At 42.3% G+C, this 16135-nt stretch overlaps 1 protein-coding gene across 1 annotated transcript in view; it reads left to right on the forward strand.

Annotated features, from left to right (window-relative positions):
- The window catches only part of sptbn4b (spectrin, beta, non-erythrocytic 4b), a 48657-nt gene that overhangs the window by 5397 nt on the left and 27125 nt on the right, over positions 1 to 16135 (forward strand). The window contains exons 2-22 of the mRNA XM_028419378.1: positions 3495 to 3652; positions 3844 to 3995; positions 4249 to 4422; positions 7090 to 7181; positions 7301 to 7381; positions 7572 to 7687; positions 7835 to 7947; positions 8091 to 8278; positions 9140 to 9257; positions 9344 to 9502; positions 9593 to 9895; positions 10033 to 10183; positions 10463 to 10599; positions 10899 to 11048; positions 11328 to 11696; positions 11789 to 12003; positions 12093 to 12230; positions 13618 to 13858; positions 13977 to 14135; positions 14329 to 14459; positions 14572 to 14797. Of these exons, the coding sequence (XP_028275179.1) occupies positions 3508 to 3652; positions 3844 to 3995; positions 4249 to 4422; positions 7090 to 7181; positions 7301 to 7381; positions 7572 to 7687; positions 7835 to 7947; positions 8091 to 8278; positions 9140 to 9257; positions 9344 to 9502; positions 9593 to 9895; positions 10033 to 10183; positions 10463 to 10599; positions 10899 to 11048; positions 11328 to 11696; positions 11789 to 12003; positions 12093 to 12230; positions 13618 to 13858; positions 13977 to 14135; positions 14329 to 14459; positions 14572 to 14797 (3558 nt within the window). The 5' untranslated portion in view covers positions 3495 to 3507. The remainder of the gene's footprint in view (positions 1 to 3494; positions 3653 to 3843; positions 3996 to 4248; positions 4423 to 7089; positions 7182 to 7300; positions 7382 to 7571; positions 7688 to 7834; positions 7948 to 8090; positions 8279 to 9139; positions 9258 to 9343; positions 9503 to 9592; positions 9896 to 10032; positions 10184 to 10462; positions 10600 to 10898; positions 11049 to 11327; positions 11697 to 11788; positions 12004 to 12092; positions 12231 to 13617; positions 13859 to 13976; positions 14136 to 14328; positions 14460 to 14571; positions 14798 to 16135) is intronic.

Genomic DNA, 16135 nt, shown 5'->3' on the forward strand with positions numbered 1-16135 from the left:
TTGTTTTTTACTGTAGTTTCTGTATTTGAGTAAATATTCCAGTGTTTGATTCTCCTTATACCCACATGTCGTGGCAGGAAGATTCCCTGTGTAAACCTTCCTGTGAACCTGCAAGCTTCATGGTTCATGATCACAGTCAGTTTAATCTACAGTGGGATTGTGTGCAACCAACCTTGATCTTGGCTCTCACATTCTGAAGCAAAATACTAGTGAGTGATTTTTACAACACTGGGAATATAAGTGAAAAATGTACAGGGATTTAGGGACATTAAATATAGGGCTTGTTCATTTGCAACATCTGACATCACACCATCAGCTGAAACATAATTACAAAACACATGCTGTGTTAAGATGTGTTTCAATAGAGCTTAAGAGCTTGGAGCTCTATTTTGTGTTTTAGTGATGTTTGATGGAGGTCAGAATTTGATTTTTTTAGCATTTTATGGTCATGCAAGACAAAGTAAATGTCTTGCATGACTGTCTAATAATGTACTTTTAAAATGTGCACCAGTATATCCATTGCAGTCCTTATTTATCTAATTATTTGTGAGTGTATCAAGTGTATTAGCACAAATATATCCCACTGTAAACTAGGGCTGCAACAAATGAGTATTTTTTTTTTTTTTTAAATGTTTTATTTTTGCGATTACTCGGATCACGTGTAAATGTCATAGTTTTTCCATAGATACGGCTGCATCTGGCAGCAGGTGGATACCTGCTTTAGGCCGCTGCAGTGTCATTGCTTCAGCCCGCGACCGCCTCCGTGCCCGGCGCCAAAAGAGTGTGTGAGTGAGAGAGAGAGAGTGTGTGTGTACGGCTCACCTGCGTCTCGAACTCGGGACCTCTTGCGCCCAAAACACTGATCATCCCGCTACGCCACAAGAGAATCATCCCCAATGACATCACTAAACGAGTCATCGAGTACTAAATTAGTTGTCGAGGCATTTTGCCCTCGAATATTACTCGAGTAATCGTTGCAGCCCTACTGTAAATATGTGCACATGTGTACTATTTTTTTATCTACTATAAAATGGTGCTTAAAAACAAAACCTGCATTTCAAATTTACTAAGCGTATATAAGCCAAAGTTACCTAAGTTAGTAGTTACATAAGAAAAAAGTACATATCTGTCTGTTACTTTTTTATATTGTTCCAAAAGATCTTGGGGACAAGGTAAATTAAACATTCTTTTATTATAGTAGTCGCAGCACATTATTGTTGGATTATTTGTCTGGCCTCTTTGACTGAAAAGCACAGTGAGAACTGCACTTTAACACTGCTGTGAAAATCTTCACTTTTGTTGGGTTGTGCTGCAGTCCTCTGTCTGCTTCATCACTAGATAGAAAACACTGTGATGTTTTGCTGTTATTCTCTCCAGGGAAGAAGCTAAGTGCATGTGCACGGCTACCCCTCCTCGCTCTGTCTTACAGGGCACACTGACATTTACTCGATAAGGCTACGTTGTGTTCTAGTGGTTTAGGTATTGTGACAACTGTGAGCTTGGACTTTTGTTGTAGGGGAGAGGCCAGAAAAGAGGGGCGGGGGTGTAACAAGGAGAAGACAAAGAGATGTACAGCAGAAAGACTGAGGCGGAATAGAAACAGAAACCTTCTAGCAAAATGTAGTAGCTAGTTTTTTACCCATCATTCCATCAATCACATTATGAGAGAGAGAGAGAGAGATGACCTTTAAACATAGTGACATTAACATAAGCAGATAATACACAGCATTTTCTAAAAGATGTCAACACTAATTGTGCCTATCCTACACTTTGTCTGTGTGTATCTTTCTAATTTGTTTGATTGATATCTATCCATTATTTTCTGGTTTGAGTTTTTGCTCTCTCTCTCTCTCTCTCTCTCCCCCTCTGTCTCTCTTGTGTGTGTTTAAATGTGGTGATGGGGGTTAGATGGGGGAAGGGGCTGAGGGAGAGAGAAAGGGGTGAACATTTTTCATTCTGCGTTGTCTTATGAGGCATTTCAAGGACAAGGAGGTTCAATGGGTACAGAGAGAGCCAAACACTAGCGTGGCCAATGCTTTTGCTACACCTAAGAATATACAAGAGTTTAAAATTGAGGCAACTGGACTCTGGTCTTCTGGTTTTCTGCTGACCAGCACAAGGGGGTGGTGAAGCCAGAGTCCTGAGTCCAGTTGCCTGAATTTTAATCTCTTGGGTATAACATGACTTGGATGAATGAAAACATCTAGAAACATACATTTCTATTTAGATATGTAGATATCTAAGAGAGTCAAACAAATAAAGAGACAATATAAATGTAAAAGAATACACTAAATAAGGAGATTTATATTTTAAATCTTTAGTATTCTCCCTAAATCCGGCATTTGAAAATGCTCAGTATAAAGCTTTGATTCCCACTGGGCCTAACCATGCATACAAACATGTATTCCCCTATTGTTAGCAGGCGGAGCACACCAAATGGCATATTTTATGTCCTGTGGGCACATCTGCTCTTCACTGAGAGGGACCATTGCATGTTCAGGAGGAGTCCATTGGGGAGCTGGACTCTGATGCCTCTTATTTCACATTTAACTGTAAAGGATGCTTGAATGTGGCTGAATACACAGCATGTAAAGTATAAAGAAAGAGCCAGTTCAGTTCCTTTACATCTGAGAATCTGTCCAAGAGTGAAAAAGTGTCCTATCACACATGGTTCACTTGATAGCTATCAGCCTTTTCTAGCAGGAAGAGGTTTAAATTTTCGCTTGGTTTGCTGATTTTTATGTCTGCTCTCCAGTTGTTAGTGGATACTTCAAACAGAAATATGCATTGTTTTGAAGCATGTTGTTTACATCAGGATGCTACAAATTAGCTTCGGTTTTCATCAGGTTTTAGGCTACAGAAGCTGATAAATATCACAAACCTGAACAGAAGTCTTTTCATTATCATCTCTTTTGAATATTTGTGTTTCTTACCTCTTGCCCTGTGCTGATTTTGTTAAGAAGTTATTTTTATAATCCTGTTTTCAGCTGTCAAAGCTTGGACAGGAGAAATGACTGAGACAAATAATTTGTACTCTCTGTCTCCCATCATCCTTTGAACCTCCAGTGTGATTTTATTTGAAGCTTCTCTATTGTAAAATGCTCTGATGTCAAGGACGGCTGCTGCATCATTCATGAGCTAAAAGAAGCTAACTTATTGCCTCCTGAGTATCTTTTTTTTGTTCTTTTATGTTATTTGTGGAATTTTGAGACTAATAATTTAACTGGTGATGCTACAGTGTCCAAGTTGTTTAAAAGGTGTGTGATAATGTGTGTGAAGTCTGTAAGAGTTTAATCGTCAAGCGCGAACATCTGTGGACATGGCATCTGTCAAATTCTTGCCTTCGCGTACGTGTGACTGTGAGAGCATGTGTGTGAATATGCATTAGTTCACATTTTGTAAATAGGTCAGCAAAGACTGATTTTAGAAATGTCAAGTTATCAATTTATATTAGACCAACAAGCTGATTTTTAACGCTATTGTGCATGTTGCAGGGTGCCGGGCGCGATGGCTAATGCCTCCCCAGACCTGGACAACGCGGAAGCCCAGCGCCAGCTCAACAACAACAACCGACCGCTCAGCTCTGGGTTCTGGGAGACAGAGTGCACTAGCTCCAAGCTGTTCGAGTGCTCCCGCATCAAGGCCCTGGCAGGTCAGAAGTCACATACAGATTAATACACATGCTTAAGACATCTGCAGGCATATTGATGCACTTACCCTTAGGACTTGGTGCCAGTTCTTTGTTGCTTTTTCCTTTGAAATACTTTTATTATGACTTTTTTATAGCTATGTTTTAATCAGCTGTTTTAGATAAAAATGGTCTTCCTCCTTATTTCCCCTCAGATGAACGAGATGCAGTGCAGAAAAAGACTTTCACGAAGTGGGTTAACTCTCATCTGGCCAGAGTGTCCTGTCGCATAGCTGACCTCTACAACGACCTGAGGGATGGATACATGCTTACCAGACTTCTGGAGGTCCTTAGTGGAGAGCTGCTGGTGAGAACACACATATACTTCTATTTTATACACACACACACACACACACATACTTTATTTAAGTTTTTGTAGTCACTCTTAAGCGAGCCTGGTCAGGGTATTAAGTGCTAATTTTTACATTTGTGCACACATTAAACTGCTACTGCGCTCACTTAACTTGTGGCAAATGTAACAGCTTAAGAAACATACCTTGGATTTATTGAGGTTATTGAGAAAAAGTTGCCATTGTAAGGAAATCTTCTGTCTTCCCCAGCCGAGGCCAACGCGGGGTCGTATGCGGATCCACTGCCTTGAGAACGTTGACAAAGCCCTGCAGTTCCTTAAAGAGCAGAGAGTGCACCTGGAAAATGTTGGGTCTCACGACATTGTTGATGGAAACCACCGCCTCACGCTGGGCCTTATCTGGACCATTATTCTACGTTTCCAGGTAAAAATTATACATAATGTGAAACATTGAGGTATTGTGGAAATACCTAAATGACAAAGCTTAGGAATATAAGTGAGTTTGTCCTCACTCTGATATTCTTTTTCATGAGCACTGGTTGTCTTACTACTTACTGGAGCACAAGGATGCTGTAATCAGCAGTGGCATCATTTAGGAGGGCTGGTTCAGTTTGGGAAAGGGCTGTCACTGCTGATGCGTCATCAGTGTGCGACAGCGACAGCAGAGTTTTGTGGATTAAGCCTGAATGTCACTCACAGGCAGAGGTAGCAGTCGCCTTTCAGTCTGCTCTTCAACAAGGACGAACCCACACACACGAGTGCCCACTCACTGTTTTACCTACACAGTCTTGTCTATCTTCATCTATCTAGTCCTAGTCACACACACCTATGCTGATCCTGACATACACACAGTATACACACATGCACAGTTCTCCAGGCCTTAGCAGCAGCGATACAGGATCAGTCCATGTAAGTAAGGCCACCTCTTCTCTTTATTGCGGCTCAGTGCTACAGCATGGCCTTAGCACAAAATGCTTGTTTAGCATTATTTAGACCCCCACCCCCCCAATAGTGCAATAGTCGCTTACAAGCTGTCTCCTGGGACTCAGTATTGTCATGCAGACCTGGCTACCTACCACAAAGCAGTTTTAACTGCACCGTTAAGGGAATTAACCAATATTATGTGTGACCCTCTGTGGTCCATGCGAGTTAGACACTGTATAAATACTCTGTGTATGCAATATGGCTGACTGGATTCACTCAATACAAACCTCAGCAATGCCTGTTTTTGTGGCATTCTGCATCTTGCTAAACAGCTGAAACTGTACAGTTTAGGCTATAGTAGTGTTAGCTGATGACTAGATTTGCCAGCATTAGCTGCAGGCTTGGCTGTTGTCCTGTTCTCCTGCTCCCAAGAGCCGCCAGTCGATGGCCTCTTCAATTTTGCATGTGCTGGGAAAGGAGAGACGTGCAGGAGACTGCTGTTCAGGAGTGTTTCTGAGAGAGAGAGAGAGAGTAATTATGAAAGCAGGAAGGATAGAGGGTAAGGAAGGTTAGCTGATGTACAAGCAGCATACAGTGATGTTGTGGTAAATAAGCTGCCTAACTCACCTTCGGTCAGTGTCAGCAACGTATTGCTGATTCAGGCTTCTGATAATAAATCAACTAATGTTAAAGTCATATTAATCTCATGTTTTATTTGACAGGTATTTAAGTCCAGAAAAGTATCATGTGTAGAAAAAACATTAGATTAAGAATGATCCATAATTATAATGAAACTAAAACCCCTGTTAAAGCGTTACTTCAAGATCAGTTTGGCTTAGAGTCATCTTTTCCCTTCGCACACTGCCCCTCCTCATCTCTGCCTCTTTTCCTCTTTACTCCCTTCCTCTGTGGTGAAAAGTGAGAGTTTGCTTTGCCCAGTCAGCAGGTAGGGCCTAACCACTGCAATAGCTGCACACTGACAGGAAGAGGGAGAGAGGCAGAAAGAGAAGGGAGACAGAGTGAGAGTGAGGGAGTAAAGAAGGGTCAGCAATGACAGGCTAAGGAAGAGGTAAACATACTTACAGGACCGTACACAAATAATAACAAAGCATTATTATTTGTAGTAATTGCAGTTACTGTGCTGTATATGGTTGGCCGACTGTCCCATGTGTTAGGTACAGTGTGTGCAGTGTGCGAGTGTTTGCGAACCGGACACAGTGCCAGCTCAGCTGCAGTTTTCAGTGTACTTGATTTAAACACACGTGATTGAACTGAACTGTATATATATTTGGCAGGATGTGTAGGTGCAGATGTTTCCTAAATTGTACTTCATTTCTCTTGGGTATGAATTGGCAGACATGCTGCCTTCTTCGTACTCAACTTTCTGTGTTTATTATGTTGGAATGTGAAGTTATAGCTGACAAATATTGGTGCCATCACATACATAAAGGTGTGCACTGATTTGAATCATGCTACCACTTAAAATTCTTACAGTTGTTAAATTCTGCTCAGCTGCTGAAATAACGAAGAGTAGTCATTTCAATGAATGATGTTCACTCACAGAGACAAACAGACAAATGATTGTAGCATAATCCTAAACCTTGTGTTCAAAAACAGACGTTGTGCTCGTGTGTCTTCTTATATGCAAGGCTGTCTGTGGGTTTGTGTGTTTGTGTGTGCAGCGTTGTGCCTAACGACACAGGCAGCAGCTGATTCCAGGGTGTCATGTCCCCAATTACCTTGGATCATGTCAGTGTGATGTGATTGGTTGAATGGCTGTCACTGTCACCTATCATCAGGCATTGTAATGGCTCTGCATGTTGTTCTCAGGAGGCACACGTGTGTGTGTGTGTGTGTGTGTGTGTTTTTACAGTGAAGTCATCAGCTCATATTTCTCTGGCTTCTTTTACGTATTTTTTGCTGTGTGGGTCGATTTGAGATTTGATACTAAGAGTATAATAAGAGTATAATACATTATATATTTTACGCTATGAATATAAAAGAGAATACAAACAAAATGGTGCCTTATCTATACACTGCATGGCACTGTGAATGGTAAAATGTAAATGTTTATTCTCAGCTTTACATCTTGACTGTCTTAGAGTATGGAAAGTCAGTGCTGCTTTGTCTCCCCATTGAAGTATTGCTCTTCTGTGTTCTTGTTCAGATTCAGGTGATCAAAATAGAGACAGAGGACAACAGAGAAACTCGCTCAGCCAAGGATGCGCTGCTGCTTTGGTGCCAGATGAAGACTGCAGGGTGAGCACTGATACAGTGAATTTTAGGAGCTCATTTAATTCCAGCTTGTATGTTACCGTTAGTGACTTTGGGCTCCTTGGTGTTTATTTAAAGTTCTAAAACATTTCTCCATGTTGCAGGTACCCTGAGGTCAACATCCAGAACTTCACGACCTGCTGGAGAGACGGCCTTGCCTTTAACGCCCTCATACACAGACACAGGTAGGACATTCTAGATGCCTAGACAGAAAGCTACTATGTGTGAATCTGGGATATTGGATTCAATTAGGGACATTTTAATTTTGACAGATGTATAGTGGAAAGACATGCAGCAGGTTTAACTGACATGCAGCTTTTGGATTACAGCCATACATGCATGACAGATTCTGTTTCATCATCTTTTGCCCTCCAGACCTGACCTGATAGAGTTCCACAAGCTGACACGGTCCAATGCAACCCACAACCTCCAGCAAGCTTTCAACATTGCTGAGCAGCACCTGGGCCTCACCAAACTCTTAGACCCTGAGGGTGAGAATCTCACATGGGTATCGCAATACACTAGAGATACAAGAAAGGGTTTTTTCTCTTGCTAAGATTTATTATTTACGGTGTAGTTCCATGTAAAAAAAAAATGTGGACGTTAACCACTTTGCTCTCATTACAACCGCTGTACAGATGTGAACACAGAGAACCCTGATGAAAAGTCTATTATTACCTATGTGGTCTCCTACTACCACTACTTCTCCAAAATGAAGGCTCTCATTGTGGAGGGGAAGAGAGTTGGCAAGGTAACATACGCACTTCATTGTCCACTTTTAAACAAAGATGATGCAGTGCCATTATTCTGAAGGGGCAGCAATGAGGCTTTTCTTTTCTTTGTACTGTATCATTCTTCTCTGAATCTAAACTGTCTTCCATTAATCTGACTCAGGTGCTTGACAATTGCGTTGAGGCAGAGAAGATTATCAACCGCTACGAGGCTTTGGCGTCAGACTTGCTGGACTGGATAGAGAAGACCATTGCGGTCATCAGTAACCAGAAGTTTGCCAACTCGCTGACGGGAGTTCAGCAGCAGCTGCAGGCCTTCACAACCTACTGCACTATAGAGAAGCCCATCAAGTAAGTTTTGGACACTTTTAGTGTGATGACACAAAAGCATGCTATGTATGGCTGCTATGCTTTTTAGCATATGCTGTATAGAAGTTTAATATGAGGGGAAGCAACATGTGTACATGTGTACATGTGAACATTCACGAAAACATATCAATCACAACAATAACAATCACAGAGCCTGGAGCTTTTTGTCCAACATTATGATCAGATTTACAAACAGCCCATGAGTAAACTCATAGCCCCACATGTGATGGGACTACAGGGTAGTGGCAGCTGCAATGATGCCCAAAGACACACATGGTCTATAATACAGCAGGTCCCGGTGCACTCTGAAACAGTGTCATGTGTGCTGGCTCCGGGTGAGTCAAGCAGTTGACATATGGCACAGACATACATTACTCAGTAAGCACAGAATCCACAGGATGGTAGCTCCAAATATCAGCTTTTTGTATTTCCAAAAGGCTGGCTTAATATTTAATGAGCATGCAGTTTTAGTTCATCAAATGTCCAATGATGAAACTGGAACTGTGTTTATATACTTCAGGAGTGGCTCTGATAATGTCACACGTTGGTTAGATGAACGTCCCAGCTATCATACAGCAGACTCCTGCTGAGTGATTAACGGCCACCAATGGAGACCAGAGTAGTATGGACCGCAGAAAAGTCACCCTTTACCCAGAGCCCTCAGACCTATCTGTCAGCAAGCATTCAGACTCTTTATATGTCCTTGATCAGCCTCCTGAGTCATCCGTGTTACTGCAGTGTCTTCTTTGACCTTAGTCTGTTTTCAAAGTACTTTAGTGTTTTCTAGAGTAAAAGAGTTGTTGAAAAAGACGGGGTCACATTGTGAACTTGTTTCTTGTGTAGGTTTCAGGAAAAAGGGAATCTCGAGGTCCTCCTTTTTACCATCCAAAGTAAACTCAGAGCCAATAACCAGAAACCCTATGTGCCTCATGAGGGGAAGCTCATCTCAGACATCAACAAGGTCAAACATTTACCAGCTGTGGTGATTTTTCTGTATTCAGTATTTCAAAGGGTTTCAGATGATATTAAATTGTTCTTCTTGTCCAGGCCTGGGAGAGGCTGGAGAAGGCAGAGCATGAAAGAGGTGTGGCTCTGCGCAAAGAGCTGATTCGTCAGGAGAAGCTAGAACTGTTGGCTCAGCGCTTTGACCACAAAACCACCATGAGGCAAGCCTGGCTCAATGAAAATCAGAGACTTGTATCACAGGTAGGGATATCACTGTGAATACACATGTGAATGTTTTCCCTCTACTCTGTCAGCAAAGATGTTTTTGTTCTTTTTTTTCTGTACCTTCAGGACAATTTTGGCTATGACCTACCAGCAGTTGAGGCAGCAATGAAGAAACACGAAGCCATAGAGGCGGATATAGCTTCATATGAGGAGCGTATTGGAGTGGTTGTAGAACTATCTGCAGAGATGGAGAAGGAAGGATACTATGACATCCGACGGATCTTGGCACGTAAAGAGAATATTTTGGGTCAGTGGAGTCTGCTGAAGGAGCTGGTGGCTGGGAGGAGAACCCGGCTGGAGAAGAACTTGGCCTTACAGAAGACTTTTCAGGACATGGTGTATATGATTGACTGGATGGAGGACACACAGGTACCAGAGGGTGTGACAGAGAGCGATAGACGAACATACAATTCCTGTATATTGAGTGACAACAGATAGAAATTAGTTAGATTCATTCATGGTTTCCTAAATTCCCATCTCTCATTCCCTCACTTTTTTCTTCTCAGGTCCAGCTGCTGTCAAAGGACTTTGGGAAGCATCTCCTGGAGGTAGATGACCTGCTGCAGAAACATAGTCTGCAGGAAGCCGACATCACTGTGCAGGCTGAGAGAGTGGAGACACTCAATACTGCTGCACTCAAATTCACCACAATAGAAGGTAGGAATGTCATCAGAAGTTATTGAAAAGTATTTTTTAATTCCACTGGTACTATTGAATTATTTTATAAAACTAAGAGAAAGCAACGATCCAGCGTTGATGTAATGTATTCAAATGAAGTTGTATTTAACCTTGACACAACCGTATCATTGATTTTTGGAGCCTGATATTAGAAACGTGATCCGCTCAATACATCAGTGTATGTCGGGCTCAGAGTTGTAATGAATGAAGCACATTTTTTTCATGGTCATTGAGTTCTATTTTTTTTCCTTCTTCTAGGTTACCAACCATGTGACCCCCAGGTGATCTGTAACCGTGTCAACCACGTCTCCACCTGTCTGGAGGAGCTGAAACAACTGGCAGCTAAAAGACGCGCCGAGCTTGAAGAGTCAAGACAGCTGTGGGCCTTTTTTCAGGTAGATCACTTTGTTTTAGGAGCAGTACACTTCAAGCAGCTTGGACCACCTTCCGTGTCAGAATTGAGAACTAAAACTTTCTGTTACTTTCTGATAATATTCAGTCTTCAACCTCTATTGATTCTCTGTAATGTATAATGTACATAAGGCAGGTCGATATTTAAATTTGTGTTGAGTTAAATTTATTATACACTTATCTTTTTCTCCCAACGTTATTTTTGTTGACTTTGTTCAATTTTAGAAATTCAGTTTAAATGTAACACTTGACATCTTGTTTTCCTGTTTTATTGTGATTTCAGGAGCTGGAGGAGTCAGAAGCTTGGATCAGAGAGAAAAGCTCCATCCTTGGAGCCCAGGGTTATGGCAAGGACCTGAGCAGTGTGCTGAAGTTATTGCAAAAACACAAGACTCTGGCAGGAGAACTGCTGGCTCACCGGTCACTGCTGCAGGTGTGTGTCTGCATGCGTGATTACGTTTCTGTGTGTGTGTGTGTATGTGTGTGTGTGTGAGTCAGCACCTGGAATACAGACCCTGGAGTTTCTGTACTGAACTATATGTCTTTAGTGATTCTGTGCGATTGCATTTATAAGTGATATGGTATGGTTATAAAAAAATATTACCCTGTTCATAATTTTAATTAATTATTAATTATTATTTCAAACAAACCGTTTTTCAACATAAGCATGTACATTAACGTTGTTATCCCCTTCTCTTACCTTCTCCTCCAGAACACCATGAAGCGAGGGAAGCAGATTCTGAGCGAGAAGAGCTTTGGCACAGCAGGGATCCAGGAGCACATCATGGAGGTGAAAGACGAGTGGAAGAGGCTCGAGGACCAGGCTGCGCAGCGTCTTGACCACCTGCAGGAGGCGCTCAACTTCTTCCAGTTCTCCACAGAGACAGATGACTTGGTGGCCTGGCTGCAAGATGCTTACCGACTGGTCTCCAGCGAAGACTTTGGTCATGACGAGTACTCCACTCAGTCCCTTTTAAAGAAGCACAGAGGGGTCAGCGAAGCCATCGACAAACATCGGTTGCATGTGGTAGCACTACGGAAACACATGGTGGCACTGCCTCTGCAGTACCGTGAGCAAGAGGTAGGTAGAGGTTTAATGACATGAGGATGTTTTGTTTGTATTTCTGCGATATAAACAGTATTGTTATTGTCTGTCTTTTCATCTGTCTGCAGGAAGTGCAGATGCGTATGGGAGAGGTGGAGCAGCTGTACACAGAGGTTGCTGAGGTTGCTGTGCTCAGACAGCAGTGGCTTCATGACGCCCTAGCCGTGTACCGCATGTTCAGTGAGGTCAACTCCTGCGAGCTATGGATTGATGAGAAGGAGCAGTGGCTGGACAAGATGGAGCTCCCAGAGAAACTGGAGGATGTAGAGGTGGTGGCACATAGGTGAGGAGGCAGAAAAGGAGAGGAACTCAAGGAGGTGCAAAGTTTGCCAAGCAGAACTTTTTTAACAGGGTGAACGCCCCTTGTTGTAGGTTTGAGAGCCTGGACCAGGAGATGAACAGCCTTATGGGAAGGATCCTAGATGTTAATCAGATAGTTCAGCAGCTCTTGGACGGAGGTCATCCGTCTTCCACAGAGGTCAGAGGTTGTCAGGACCACCTTAACTCCAGGTAAACAATACCAACAAGCTGATTTATTTACATTGAATTAAAATAAGTTTTCATTCATTTTCAGCTCAGTTACCAAGGAGTTACAGTTTGTCAGTTTCATCAAATCATTAAATTAAATAAATTTTCTTGCAAAAACATCCTTAGATAATGTGCACATGTTTGTGGAACGCAGCTTATGAGCTGACAGATGTCTCTTCGGTAAAAGTAAATTGGTTTCACTTTGGATGCCTGAGTGGGAGGAGAAGTAGGTGGAGGAAAGATCTCTCACACAAAAAGAGAAGAAAGTTGCCATGGGAGGGAAAAATCTGTGGGTTGAGTAATTATTCAGGGGAATTCAAACTCAAGAAGTGAGTCTGAAGTGAGTTTGAAGTTAGGTGCCTCGTGTCCTGTCAGCTGCTGCTCTACTCCTACCAGCATTCTCAGAGATTAAAATGTGGGATAGCAACATGAATGTGTCTCAAGAGTCCAAGAGTGTCACCCGCCCCCTTCACTGTTGCCGACATGTTTATTTAATATCTGACCAGGTAGACCCTGTGATTGGATTGGCTTTTTTTTTTACCAGTCTCAGTTGTATTCATTGACCATAGTGACGTCTGGCAGCTGAGTCCATGACGGTCTGGGTGTCCATGAGTCTTGTGACCTTGGCACATAGTGTCCTTCTCAGGGTGACCATCTGTGCTGGCTTCCACATTAAAGACGAAGCCAGCCAAGAACATTTAGCCCAAATATAAAAACAAACATACCAAATTAACATTTATCTTTCATCTTTGCTCTCTTATAGAATTAATAATTGAACACTCTAATGGGGTTGACAATATTGTTGTGCATCATTTACTCTAATTCTTTTAGAAGTCATGTTTTGATTTAAAATCATCCCCAATCAGAAGTCAGCCTCCTCTGAGGTCAGTGTCACCGGGCTGTTTTCCTGTCTGCCTGCTGAGTGTTCTGTCTGCCATTACCTCATTACAGTCACAAGGATCTGTGTTTGTGTGCATGTGTGTCAGTGTGTGTTTCTTGGCTGAATGGGTGTGTATTCAGTCCCGCTGGTCTGGAGCAGATTTAGGAGAACATATTGTATGATGAAATGGTAAGCAGACCAGGTCTGGGCTGAAACGACAGCAGAGCAAATATCTGTCTCACATGAATCAGAGCAGTATTTTTCAGGTCATAACAGGTCATTACAATTTAGCATCATTTTGACTGGGTGTTTTTTCTTCACATGGTTAGGATGAAGGTGGTGAAAATCTAAAAATTAGCTCCTCAGTAAACGTTATATCCATACTACAAGAAATATGACCAGTGTTTGAATCCATCAGCTATGAATCAGTATTTCAGTGTTTTACACTCACTTCAGTATTATAACCTCCTATTTGTCCTCCTGTATCAGGTGGAACATGATTGTGGAGCTGGTGGAACACAAGAAAGATCAGCTAGGCTCGATGGTACGGCTGCAGAACTACCTGCTGGAGTGTGCTGAGATCAAGTCCCAGATCCAGGACAAGAGAAAAGCCATCGACGCCACACAGTATGTGAGCAGTGATTTGGGAGGAGTCCTCGCTCTGCAGAGACGGCTCTCTACCATGGAGGGAGCTCTGTCTGTGCTGGAACCAAAACTGCTGCATCTACAGGTAGGGAGTTAAAGGACAAAAGAAGACAGAAGCAAAACAGAAGCTGACAAATTTCACCTTCGCTTTATGTCATAATAATGCCAACTCATAAAACTTGTTAATTTATGTTGTGTTATAGGAAGAAGCAGAGCATTTGGCCACAGCTCACGCAGGGCGTGCCATGGAGATCCTTGTGCCTTTTGATGGCATCAGTGTGGAGTGGGAGGAGCTGAAAAGGACCCTGCAGGGATGTGAGGACTCGCTGATGGTTGCTAGCAGGCTGCAGAGTTTCATTCAGGTATACATTGAGAAGAAAATCATCACTGATTGTACTGACAATAAAAAGAAGCGGCGGCAGCATGTTGAACTACTTAGGCAAGGCTGGCTTTGTATGATGATGTGATGTCAAGAATGTTCAATGCTCAGAGTCTAGACCAACAATAGAATTAATGAAATGTGGATTACGTTTATCTCACTATCTGTCTTGTCAGGACCTGGACTCATTTCTGACCTGGCTGGTCCAGACACAGACAGCTGCTGCTTCCGATCAGCTGCCCAATGATTTGGAGGAGGCAGAGAGACTCATCAACAAGCATGCTGCTCTGAAAGAAGAGATCGGACGGTAGGTGACTGGAAGACAACAGACGTGTTGCACGAGAGGGCTGCTCTGCACCATGTCTTTAAAAACATGCCAGATGTCCAGAGAATAACCGGACGGGTCTCTGTTCATGCAGATACGAAGAAGACTATGAGCGGCTGCAAGCCATGAATGAACTGCTGGAGTCCGAGGAGGCTCCTCTCCCTCAGGCTGCCCTGCAGCAGTGGCTCCAGAAACTAGATGTTGGCTGGAACAAGCTGCTGGAGATGTGGGAAAGCAGGAGAGAAGTTCTGGTGCAGGCTCACATTTTTCATCTGTTCCTGCGAGATGTCAAACAGGCTGAGTCCTTGCTCAACAACCAGGTGAGGGAGACGGAGACATGTGGTCACCCAAATAAAACCCTTTAAGATCTCTATACCACCAGCCGTCATCCATCATTCTTTGGGACCATACACCAAAAGCTGCAAACAAACTTAAGAGCTGAGAGTTGTGCAACGTCACATTCCATGTCATCACTAAAATGTTTTAAGAGCAGCACCTGACAGGAAAGTGTGTGACAAGCGTTCTCTCTTAGTATATAGGATTATTTTTTTCATCACATTACCCAAACATCCTGTTGTCTGCAACACAATCTGACTAAACAGGCCTAATGATGCCTTGTGACTGCAGCAGAGTGTCAGCTAGACAGGGCGTTGGCTTATTGCTCTGCCAACAAGAGAAAAGAGAGGAGGGAGAGTGTGTGTTTGTGTGTCTTTTTGTAGTGCGGTTGTCTTGTGTGCTTTTTAAAGGAGGAGCTTCTTGTAACTCTAGATATGCGCTCCTTGATGAAGTGTAGGAGGAAGAACTGTTGGCAGCCTCCCAGTGCTTAAGTCTGTTTTGTGTCTCTCTCTCTGTGTTGACAATATATGCCGGTATTTATAGGTTTGTGTCAGTGTTTCTGGCTTCTTATTGGCTAAATTCTGTCTATGACTTGTACGTTTCTATAGAACATTTACTATAAAGCATCAAATTCTTTCATATTGGTTTATTATTTCCGAACATTCCCATCAGTACAGACTACATCGGTGCTGTATTTGATCTCAGTGTTACACACAGAGGGTTGTTTTTGTCTAAAATGTCACAGGCACAGCTGACTCCTGTGTGTGTGTGTGTGTGTGTGTTGGTCAGAACGTCTCCTTTGGTTTGCTAACAGATCTTTACCAGGGACCAGCTATCTTTATTAGCCTGGAGGGGCTGATTTACAGAGAGCAGCATTTCTTCTTCGATAAGTATCAAAGATGTTCCAGGCCATTGATCTCTGTCTGCGTCTCCTTGTTTTTTTCTGTCTCAGTTTATTGTCTCTGCATCCAGAGACAGATATACATTTGTCATGCTTTGTTTCATTAAGTACTTTTGTTCCCGCTTGCACCACCATGTTTTAAGCTTCTAAATACATATTTGACTGTTTTTAGGAATGGTGCTGCCTCTGTTTTGTTTTTGGCAGTTATGCTGATGAGTTATGTTGAAATTGTTCAATATATTTTCACATAAAACAAAGAAGAACAATAAGTCTGTACAATAGGCCATAATAACACCATAATAATTCACAAAAATAATTTAAATTATTTAATTTTTTTAAAATGGTTTGACAATTAAAACATTAGTTCTTGACTCTTTATGGTCTTTTTCGTCACTTTCTGAACCAAAAAAAATCACCTCAT

The sequence above is a fragment of the Parambassis ranga genome, chromosome 13 (genome assembly GCF_900634625.1).
Source record: "Parambassis ranga chromosome 13, fParRan2.1, whole genome shotgun sequence".
In the NCBI taxonomy this organism is placed as follows: Eukaryota; Metazoa; Chordata; class Actinopteri; family Ambassidae; genus Parambassis; species Parambassis ranga.